We start from the raw sequence: 11,547 nt of genomic DNA, 5'->3' as shown, positions 1-11,547 counted from the left end.
TACGGTTAAAGCGCCGTTTTGCTGGGAGGAGCAGCTTAACACTTTTACGTCTTTTTTACTTCCGTCGTATTACTTTCACTCACTTAATACAATCTGTTCCTTTCACATACTTTCTTTACATTCCATTTCACTCAACATCTTCCTTACACCCCAGATCTATCCGAACTAAAACGAAGACACCCTACCAATCGGAAGCGGAGTTGTTATGCAACACCTAATTATCTTCGATAATAGTTTCCTGCCACTTAACTTGTTCACAAGTTGCGATTTCCACGCTAATGCATCTCCCTTGTTTCGGAAACAATGCCATTTAAGGGTCACTTAAGTGTGTAACACTTCTTTTGAGAGAGTATTAAAATTCGCACTCAAAGCTCTTTGCTGATTGTTTTCAATGTTTAGCGGAAATGTATTGTTTTTTTTTGTTTTGGTAAAAATGACTTTCGTTTTGAATGAAGTTAAGGAATTTCTTTTATGTTATTTTCACTTCTCGAAGATATAATCTATATTGAATGTATAAAGGGCTTAATTGTAAGATAAAATAATAAAGCTATTTAATATCAATATGAATGCTGGTTTATAACAAATTAGCACGTGTTCACAATATTATAATGAAAATCGAGGGTTCATTATGCGTAACAATATATATTAGGAGAAAAAAAACATATTTCCAGTTTTGTATTAAAATTTTCTTTACTCCGTATTACTTTAATTAGCAATTAGTATTAAAAGTATCAAAGCCTTTGAAAAGGACTAAAGGCGTAATCTTCTATATATAAACTGTACAAGAGATACAGGACCTATAAGATATACAAAAAACAGAGGCGATATTTGTTGTATATATATTTGTTAGACCTTTCCGTCTATTGTTACCTCCATGTCAGCAGCGGTTTGAATAAATTGCCGCTAACAATCAATCTCCGCTAAAATTCACGCGGGACTTGTCAAAGCGTTACAATCCCCTTTAAACAGACCCATGGTTCGTGAAACACTCATTGGCACCCTCAAAAGCCTTATTACGTCATGCCGACTTGATAATCACAGTGCTTTAGGGTGTGGTCGTCTTGATAAAAGAAACGCGGCGACAAAACGCAGCGTTTATTTTGTCACATCGTTGATATATTTTTATGTAAAATTAACTGAGTTCGGTGGATGTTTCGGGTTTATTTTAGTTGAGCTCGGTGGATGTTTCAGGTTTATTTTATTATCAAATATAAAAAAAAATGTGTTGTAAACCAAGCACTGTTAAAGAAAAGTATCTACCAATAATTATAGTTAGCTTTGTCATTAGGTTTGGCATTAATACATGGTATTTGGATTGCTCTTCTTAATTATTTAATTCTCTTTTATGTATATCAATTTAGTATATCAAAATATACTTATTAAATTTTCAACCACTTCACAGTATCTTTGAAAGGCGTACTAAAACGTCAGTAACACCAACGCTTTTCAAGTCCTTTTGTCAACCGGATACCGAAGCGTGAACTCTTTAACAATTTAATGCGTGCCAGTTTTTAAAACAACCACTGATTTATTTTGAACCGTATGCCTCACCCATAAAGTCCACAGTTTAAGCCTCCGACAATATAAGCCTCCTAAAGTCCACATTATCCGAATTTCACGCGAGACTTATTTGTTTTACGGTCTCATTGTACACAAAGCATTGTGCTCTCAAGTTGTGAATTTTAACAAGCCAAGTGGCTATTTACGTTTGGTTTAGTTTTGATGGAATTCTACTTAAAAGGAAGCTTGGCTTTTGTTGCACTATCTGAGATATGCGGTGAGTGAATTGGCAGCAAATATTTTAGCTTTATAATAGGTTTGACAAATTACGTGCCGTTTCGAGATAATTCCAAATGCATTGTGAGTTCGTTATGATAACAGTGATTATGCAGTGTATTGTAGTTATTATTAAATTTATAATAAAATGTAACGTAACATTGCAATAAATTAAACCACATACCTGTCTACACCATTGCTAACATTGTGCCAAAAATGATCCTTAAATAGCGAATATTTTCACCAAAAATACCAGTTTTACTTACTGTTCATTTTGTAGTATTGTGCAAATATGTGAGCGTGAGTGTATTTCGGACTGAAAGTGTGACGTTGTCGCTGAGACTAATTCTCTTAGAGTAGTAGTAATTGGATTAGGGCGTGTAAAGTTAAAATTATTTCTATTGATTATTTTAATTTTATTTTTTTGTTCGAAACTTACTCTTTTGTTTTTTTACATCTAAAATTTGAGTAACTTATTGTAAGGAGTTATTTTTATTAAGATAAGTATGTGGTGTCATTTAGTAACGCTATTCTAAAATGACTCTGTATATACGCACTACATATGAATGTAGTGCGTATATACTTTTTGTATATGTTGTACATGTATTGGAACAAAAATATGACTTTTTTACTTGTCGAAAGGCTTACAGACTAATAACATATTTAGTATAATAAAATTAGGTAATTACTTAATTTGCTAATTACAAACGTGTCTTATAAAAACCTTACGCATTTAACATAACATGAAAACTTAAAATTACTAAATTCACATTAAGATTGAACATAAAATATAAAAACTTTTTACTTCTCCGCATAATAAGATCTTTATACTAAATTGTAGGGAGCCAAAAACACATTTTTTTGTTTATAACAAACACTTTTTGCATGGCGTTATTTTTGCATATACTGACCCAGTATATACTTCTAACAGTAATGTGTCGAGCGTGTTTGTCCGATTTACTGTGAATAGATAAACGCTTCTCAGAAACTAGGAGCGACTTCCTTTGACCTATACCGTGCGTCGTCGATAATTATGTTTATATGTCCTATGTTTAGTAGGTCATTGTTTCTCTTATATGTTTGTGGTTTTAGTTTAGTCTATCAGTATTTTATTTATAAATCATTGTATTATATTTCATATGTTTTTATACTAAAGAAATTGAATTAAGAATTATGTAAATAGTTTTGAAAATATGTCATAATATATGGGTAGCTTTTTCAATAGATCAATATAATAGATAATATTATACAAATCAATATAATAAACCATAAATGAGTATATATATTATAGACGGATTTTATTTTGACTTTTCCCAATACTTATCTATGAGTTTTTATTTAACCTAGTAGTTTTCTTGCGAATGATACACAGACTTGCATGCGCATTTTATTTCCTTGAACCGAATTGCGCATTTATTTTAAACTAGCTTTTGCCTGCAGTCCGCACACGGGAAAAGTTTTCCGGGATAAATATTTTCTCGGAAGTTTAAATAGCCTATAGCACTCAGGAATAATGTAGCTTCTTTTTAATGAAAATGTTTTTAAAACCAGTTTAGTAGTTCCTGAGTTTAGCGCGTTCAGACAAACAAACATACACACTTTTCAGCGTTATATATTATACGTAAAGATGGATATATATATAATAATAGATATTATGTAATTCAAAATTTTTTGTGAACGCCTTGCCATTTACACTGAAAAATACTTCTATGAACTGTCTTAAAATTAATAATATATTATTATATATCTAAAACGTTCTCTAACAATATAAAACGTATGTTATTCAAAGCCCTATGTACTTACGTGTTGAGTATAATGGGTTACAAGCATTGTCACAGCAAGATGGATGAAACGGTCCATCTTGCGATTTCATTGTTATGTTTTCTAAGATTCCGTAAAACTTATTACATTTACTAGATCCATAACTAGCAGCTGTGACGGAAGGTGAGTCAACATCAATGTAACGCGTCGCAAACCGTGAAATCGCGTGCAAAATCCAAAAGCCGTCTCATATCGCTGAATACAACACAAGTTTAAATCAAAAGGCATGTGTTTGTAATACTGACATCCGTAGCGCGACGAATTGCCGAAGAAAGCCCGTACAAATCCCTAAGAAATAACCGAAAAACCGAAATTTTTCTGCGATTCGCCACGGTGCGATTTCACGGTGCCCTATTACCGCATCCTGCGTAGAGCCTTTGAAATAGGTGTCGCACTTTATACCGGTGTCGCCGGGTCGGAACGAATCGAGCGATTTATCATTCTTAAACGTTGGCTTACGTTCGCCTTTGTGCTCATTAAATGGACATCTCTCGGCTCTGTAAGATGTCACGTATTCTGAGTGTCATTCGACTTCATGTGTGGACCTTAGATACGTTGAATAGGAGACTGCAATGTGTAGACGTCTTTTATTGCGGTACATATTGGGTTTTATAGATATGTATACATTTTGTAAATGGTAAGTGATGCTCGCTCGTTTCAACGGCGAAGGAAGACATGGTGAGGAAACCTACACACCTGAGAATTCTCCATTACAATTTCTAAGGTATTTGAAGTGTGCCAATCCCCACTAAAACAGCGCGGTTTACTAAGGCCTAAACCTCTAACCTCTAAAGTAGTAGAGGAGGCCTGTGCTTCGCAGTGCGCAGTATATAACACGGGGCTGATATTATTATAAATAATGGTAAAACTGTATTAAAAGTTTTTTATTGTTCAGAAAATACTAAATGCAGATATCCTGTAGGGATTGAAAATTGACAACTGTAATTGTATTTTTTTCGGCCAATGGGATGCTGAAGAACTAAAATCTCTCCTCAAATCCCACCTCGACCTTAGGCTTAAGAAAGTGATATCATATCTAACACTGCTACTATCTTCGTTGCAATTTGCAATTATTTATCTGTAGCCATAAATTAATTTTAAGTCTGATTCGGTCTCTAATCTTATTGTTTTATAAATTAAACAATATTGAATTAGGTAAATAAGTTCCAAAAATAACAATCGTTTAACAAATAAAAGCTGTAATCGTTTTTTTTTAATTACGACCGCAAATAATATTATTTTTACATTTAAAATAAGAATTCCACTGATTTGTTAAATGAGGATGCTGACATCCAAACATTAATTTAATAAAGTCGGAGTAAACAATTCTCGGACTGAATAGTAATTAAAATATTTCGAACGAAGCCTTAACTTGTAACGGTGCAGAGCATTATTAAAATATTTTATACTCGAAACGACTCGCGGCGTCGCTTACATTACTAGAGATTTCTGGCTATTAAGCTGGTGTAAAAATGCGGCAAACATACGAATAATTATGCAGTTGTCTGCTAACCAAATCAGATTTAACTCCTGTTTACTAATAAAAAAATTAAAATACATGTGTCTGAACATAGACTTATATTATTATTGTCCAACAAAGTATTAAGTACTTATTTATACTTTGCCGTAACTTAGGATATATTATAAGTAATGAATACAAAAAAATATAATACCTCTATTTTAAAACGGTGTCCTTGACCACAAGGATTTCGGACGCAATCCAAACAAAACAAAGTTTGTTATTTTTTTAAAGTCTTTATTACCTTTTACAGCATCCCTTTTAACAGATAATTCTTTATACATATATAATTAGTGTTAACGGTACCGTATCAAGATCTAATGGGCCATTTAAGATCCTTTCATGCGCTGCCGAAATTTCACCGCTTGGGTACGTTTGACACCCGATACTGTATTCGGGTTAAAATCGAGAGCTTTTATGCGAATACCGCTGATATACGATTAAAGATAAACGAATGATGGTTCGGTGATACTGAGAATTAGCATACTGTAAACCTGAATAATTCGAATGAAACCAACGTGGTCGTTTACGTTTTGTGGTTATAATAATATCAGCCCTGTATTATATACTTGCCCACTGCTGAGCACGGGCCTCCTCTACTACTGAGAGGGATTAAGCCCTAGTCCACCCCACTGGCCTAGTACGGATTGGTAGATTTCACACACCTTCGAAATTCCTATAGAGAACTTCTCAGATGTGCAGGTTTCTTCACGATGTTTTCCTTCACCATTAAAGCGAACGATAAATTCACAACAATGTTTTGTGATTGTTTAAAAAGTATAAAATATATAAGTTTATAAAACTAATTGTAATAGCTCAAGACTTGTGAAATCATTAATTATTCTGTTAATTGTATTTTAGGAACGTATTTTTTGTACTGATTATATGACTCATAACATTCGTTTCCTTTTTTAAACTGTCACTTGTATTTGTAGCTGTGATTGTTAATTAATTTCAAGTACCAACCTAATGTTAAATTAAAATTTTGTGTACATTTGTCATAAAAGTAAGCATTAGTGTATATTGCCACGTTTTTATCTATGTTTGTGTTTGCATTAATAATGTACCTGATTGAATAAAATAAAATAACTATTGGTCACTATATTTCAGAGTTGCGAAATTATGACGTTCTAGAAGTTACGATGGCTATGCAAAGTTTTGTTAAAAACAACGGTCCTTCTGTATCAGGACGAATGGTAAACGTATAAACATAATCGAAGCAAATTCGATTCTCAAGAATGCGGTATATTACCATATCGCCAATTATAGCGAATGGTAGCACTTCCTAAAACAGCAGGTAACTATGCTGCGGTTCAACTTTCCTTTAAGAGTTATATGTTTACATCGCAAGGCTGTTCCTGACTCATTCGACTGATGAATTTATTGCTATCTCAAATATTTGTTACGAAATATCACGTTGAATGGCGTGTTAAATGGAGTTTAATAGGAAGTTCTTGGAATGCGTGAATTTTAATATATATACACACACACATACACAACATCACGTATTTTATCCCCGAAGGGGTATGCAGAGGCGCAACCATGGCACCCACTTTTCGCCAAGTGCGTTCCGTCCCGTGATAGGGGGCGAGCCTATCGCCATATCGGGCACAAATTCCAGACTCCGGACTGATACTGAGCAGAAAAACCCAAATATTACATTGCCCGACCCGGGATTCGAACCCAGGATATATACATATATTTTTTTATTTTATCGCGGTTTTATGTATTATAATTTTTTCTCCATTTTTCGTTGCATTTAATATAATTGTTCTTGATACGGAATTATTTTTCTATCTAATTGACTTATACCATTGATTTTTCCGACGAGCAACACCTCAATGCGCCCCGTGACCATGAAGGCTGCAAAGTCTTCGACACGTTGAGAGAAAATTATTAAAATACTGCGATAAAATCTGAATAATAAGTTTATTTCACATCCGCATCATCTTTCTAACATTCACACCAACAATTAGAAATCATTAAAATCGTTATGTGGGAATTAGTCCAGAGAATAAAATTGTAGCAATTTATTAGGCCAATTAATACAGAAACGTGGATATCCAGCCCAACCATAAAGTAACACTTACTACCATTGCGGTGGCGTCTACGTCTACCGCCTCGCAGCAAAGTTCAGTATCGTTTTGTACCATTTCATAGGATATTGTAGCCTATGTAATTACTGTATTATAAGACTTAACATCTAGTCTCAGAGAGATAACTCAGTGTGATGCTAGCATTGCTTTGTGCGTAAGATGGTGTTATTGTAGTTGTTGAAGGGCTGTCGCGTCGCTCATCATCAGGCAAACAGCTCGTACTTCATTTATATATAATACGATTTTGTGTTTGTCGAGTTACCTTCATTGGAACCAACGCCTACGCCACTGACTGCCTCGGTGGCATAGTTGTAATACATGCGCGGTACGGCAGCGCTCTGAGGTTCTTCAGGGTTCGAATCCCGGGTCGGGCAAAGTGATACTTGGGTTTTTCTGCTCAGTACCAGAACGGAGTCTGGAATTTGTGCCCGATATGGCGATAGGTTCACCCCCTTTCACATCATGGGACGGAACAGATTTGGCGAAAAGTGGGTGCCCTGGTTGCGCCTCTGCATACACCTGCGGGGATAAATGCGTGATGTGTGTGCGTGTGAGTTACCTTCATTTAATCCGAGATTGTAACAAACGACAGATTCATATTCCTAATGCACTCGACATAGCCCATCTATCGGTATATTTATTAAATTTTTAAAACAAACAGCCCACAAAGTCATTTTAACTGTCTTCTAAATTTAACGTAATCGATAGCCAGGCCAGAAGTCAAGTTCATCTGCATACGAAGCGCCGGTGAATAACGAGTGGCGCTCGATACTGGCTTGATGATTAACATACAAACTATGGATGAAGTCGACGGTAATGGGCCTTGGCGCCATCGGTGTAAGATTCTATGCGTTTCAATCTAAAACGTGGCAGCTGATGAGAGGTAAGAGGTTGTAAGAATGAGTCTGGTTTATTAGTAACACTGATTCATACGAGACATTTTGACATTTCGTTACTAAATGAAACCACATACTCGTCCTCACCTTTGCTGACATTGTGCCAAAAATCATCCATTCATAACTAATATTTTTACCAAAACTCCTGGTTTTAGTTTTCTGATTTTTTGTCATTTTGTAGTTTAATGCGAATATGGCGTGTGCGTGGGTGTTTTTCTGACTGAAAGTATGATGTTGCCACTGCAACGAATACTCTTACAGTAGTAGTAGTGGCTTTAGGGCGCGCAAAATTAAAATTACCTATCATTGATTGATTGATTTGATATGCTATGAGAAAACGACTGCATTAAAGCTTACGCTAACCTCGGTACGTTAGCATTACACTACTTTAATGAGGTATCCCTATAGTTATTTAAGACACAAACAACAGGTGTATTTTATATCGCTCCTCTATTTCACAGTGGTGTGTTGGTGTTAAAATACTGTTGAATGTACGTAAAATTACAAATATCAATTATCTGGGACGATTGGTTCATATTTTAAATTTGTTGTATGATTATAAATTAAGTCAATCCTTTATAACATTATTTCTGCAGCCAACTTCATACAATTGGATAAACTATACAAAATATTTGCCTATAGGAATGACTTAAATACAATGGGTGCGATAGGCAAATGTTGATACAATAACTTGTGGAATCATAACAGAATTTAGCAAATACAACAAAAATGCATATTTCTATATCACATTTAATATCATACATTATATTCTTTTTGTAAATGGCAAGGTAAAGTAAATGTAAATTAATCAGGGACCCCCTATTAAATTAATGATTTCCTTTAACAAGCAAAGGTTAATTAGTTATCGAAAGAATACTCGCAGGGGTCAAGTTCAGGGACTTTAATACCAGTGTTGTGTAATAGATCGGTTTGTATTACGAATATGTTCGTAGGAAGTATTTTTTTAATTGTTTTTCTGTTTCGCATTTTAATTTGCAATGTTTTACTAACGTTATTCGGTGTTGTGTGAATTATAATCGATTGAAATAATTATATAGCGTGTAAAGTTACATGCTCATAGAAAGTATTTATAATGAAAAAAGTGTACTTTTTTGTATTACGATATAATTAGTATTGAATTTTTAAAATAAAATATGATAAGAGTATTTTTTTAAAATTTTTCTTATACAGCAAATTTTTGATTAGATGTCAATGTTGTGATGTGAATGTTTGATTTCCTTTTTGTGTTTGTTTATAAAGTATGTTATGTTGAAGTATCTTACTCTTTTAATTATCCAATTTGTATGTATAGTGTGCATATTTGTATGGTTTAATTTAAACAGAATATTTTTTTTACACATTTATTTATTTAATAAGATTCCGAGATCAAAGGAAAGTCTTGAATTCTTAACTATATCAGTCTAAAATAACTAAGGCACTACAGTAAACTACACTAATTATAAAAATTCTAAAATCGAGAGAGACAATGGAAGATTTTGAATTACACTTAACAATAATGCTTAAAGTACACGCTTAACTAAACTTAATAACTAACAATAACTTTAGCCTAAACATAAGATTGGCACGGTCGGCCTATGTCATCAAAATTAACATTACAAACAATGTACTAAACACAATTTTTCCAAAACTACAACATGGCAAACTAAACCTTATTACTATATAAACTCTGTCTTATTTTAAACCTTACAGACTATTAAAGCTTTCAATCACTGATGTGTTATCAGTAAACTTAACCTAAGACACAGTTTTATGGCTTATTTTTCATTCCCTACCAAAATCAAAAGAATATTCCAGAACCAAAATAACCTAAATCTAAACTAATAATTCAGTTGGAGATATAATTTCTTCATACCCTTAAAACTAATTAAAGCTTCTTTTACTATAAATCTCATATCACAGACAACGATATAAATCTCTCTTACTAACTAATGGAAGACATTGGATTGAAAATAAAATAGGTTGCTACAAATGCATCATTGCAAGTAGAGGTTATAGCCGAAGATGGTGCCAAGTTAATTACAGTGCAGTTCATTAAAGCTGTCTACCAAAACATGTGACATTATACTGTTACGTTAACACAAACTGTGTGACGTCATGACGCGTCGCCAGCGCAATACTACTGCTAGATCACAATCGTAGGCTAAATCACAACGAAACGAGGCCTCGCGTCATCACTTCACACCACTAAGTCTAATGGAAGACATTGGATTTACGCCTGCGCAGGCGCACTACAACTACTCTTGGAAGACACGATTTTGTTTTCACTGCATGTTTTAGTACCGAAAATAATGAACATAGATAACTAATAGTTAAGATTACATACGAAACAGTTGTTCGAAGCCGTGTAGCAGATCTCGCGGACTTCGTTTGCCATGTTGTCGTTCACTTCCATGTCGTCGGATATCAACTCGAAGCGGTTGGCATTAACGTTGTTTTGATTTTCTGCGTTGTCGTTGTCTTCGACGGGTACCGGTTTCACCGGGTCCACAGGGTAGAAAAAATTTGAGAAAGGTACTACTAAAGGCTCTTCAGAGTATGCAGTCTTTTGCGATGGTAGGTCAGTGCGTGGGCCCGAGTTGGAGATCAGCTCTCCTAACTTGGACCAGCACTTGTTAAGATTAACCCGCGTAGAGGTCGTCACCTTTCGCGGTAGCCGAGGCTTCGAGCCCTGTAAAGATGAAAAATAAACCGTAAATATTTATTCACTTCAAGACGTTTGAATATGACTCGAATAAGTTAATAAATCACTGAACAGGAAACACTAGAAAACTAAATAAACTGAGTGTGGAACTAAAACAAAACAAAAAGATAAACGCGCGCGACAATAACAAAAGAACTGAACGTACCTGACGGCTTAGAAGTTTAGCCCATGGCGAGCGAGGTGACGACACCTCTTTCTGCGGCGATTGAGTTTCATCCTTAGCCAAACACATTATTAACTATGAACTTAGTCTAACGTACGACTACGTATTTACAAATTTATGATAGAATAGAGAGCGACATGCGCGCACGGAGCGTCAGCAGGGAATGATGGAATCAGGAAGGGCGGGGTCCCTTATATAGTAGGGCCCCTCTACGGCATGCGCGGGCGCGTGCGCCAGGAGCGCGAGCGCGAGCGGGCGACGCGCGTTCAGCACGCGAGCGGTAGCGCGCGCCCACAGACTGGTTTTTACTTAGTACTTCTACGAATAGAGGCTTTGACGTGCCGCGACTCAGAATAGTTGCTTGTCACAGAGTAGATTGCGCTCGTAAAGCTTTATTGATGAACAACACAGACTGATACGGGATCGTGATTGAAAATGCTTTTTGATTTATTTCGTTTTGTTTACTATTGTAGTAAGTTAAGATGATGTTAGGGGTCGTCTTTTGAAACACGTGGTGGAGTGACGGTTATTTTTAATTATCGAAAACAATATAT

General features: G+C 35.0%; 1 protein-coding gene across 1 annotated transcript; it reads right to left on the bottom strand.

Annotated features, from left to right (window-relative positions):
• Positions 1-9,453: 9,453 nt before the first annotated feature.
• LOC115440255 lies at positions 9,454-11,179 on the bottom strand. The gene is made up of 2 exons (XM_030164483.2): positions 10,976-11,179; positions 9,454-10,797 (listed from the first exon to the last, which is right to left on the bottom strand). Exons 1-2 carry the CDS (start codon positions 11,060-11,062, stop codon positions 10,432-10,434), a joined length of 453 nt encoding a protein of 150 aa, XP_030020343.2. The 5' UTR covers positions 11,063-11,179; the 3' UTR covers positions 9,454-10,431.
• Between the last annotated feature and the right edge of the window lie 368 nt (positions 11,180-11,547).

Source organism: Manduca sexta, chromosome 10 (genome assembly GCF_014839805.1).
Source record: "Manduca sexta isolate Smith_Timp_Sample1 chromosome 10, JHU_Msex_v1.0, whole genome shotgun sequence".
Taxonomy (NCBI): Eukaryota; Metazoa; Arthropoda; class Insecta; order Lepidoptera; family Sphingidae; genus Manduca; species Manduca sexta.
This window is presented reverse-complemented; position numbering and strand designations above follow the sequence as displayed.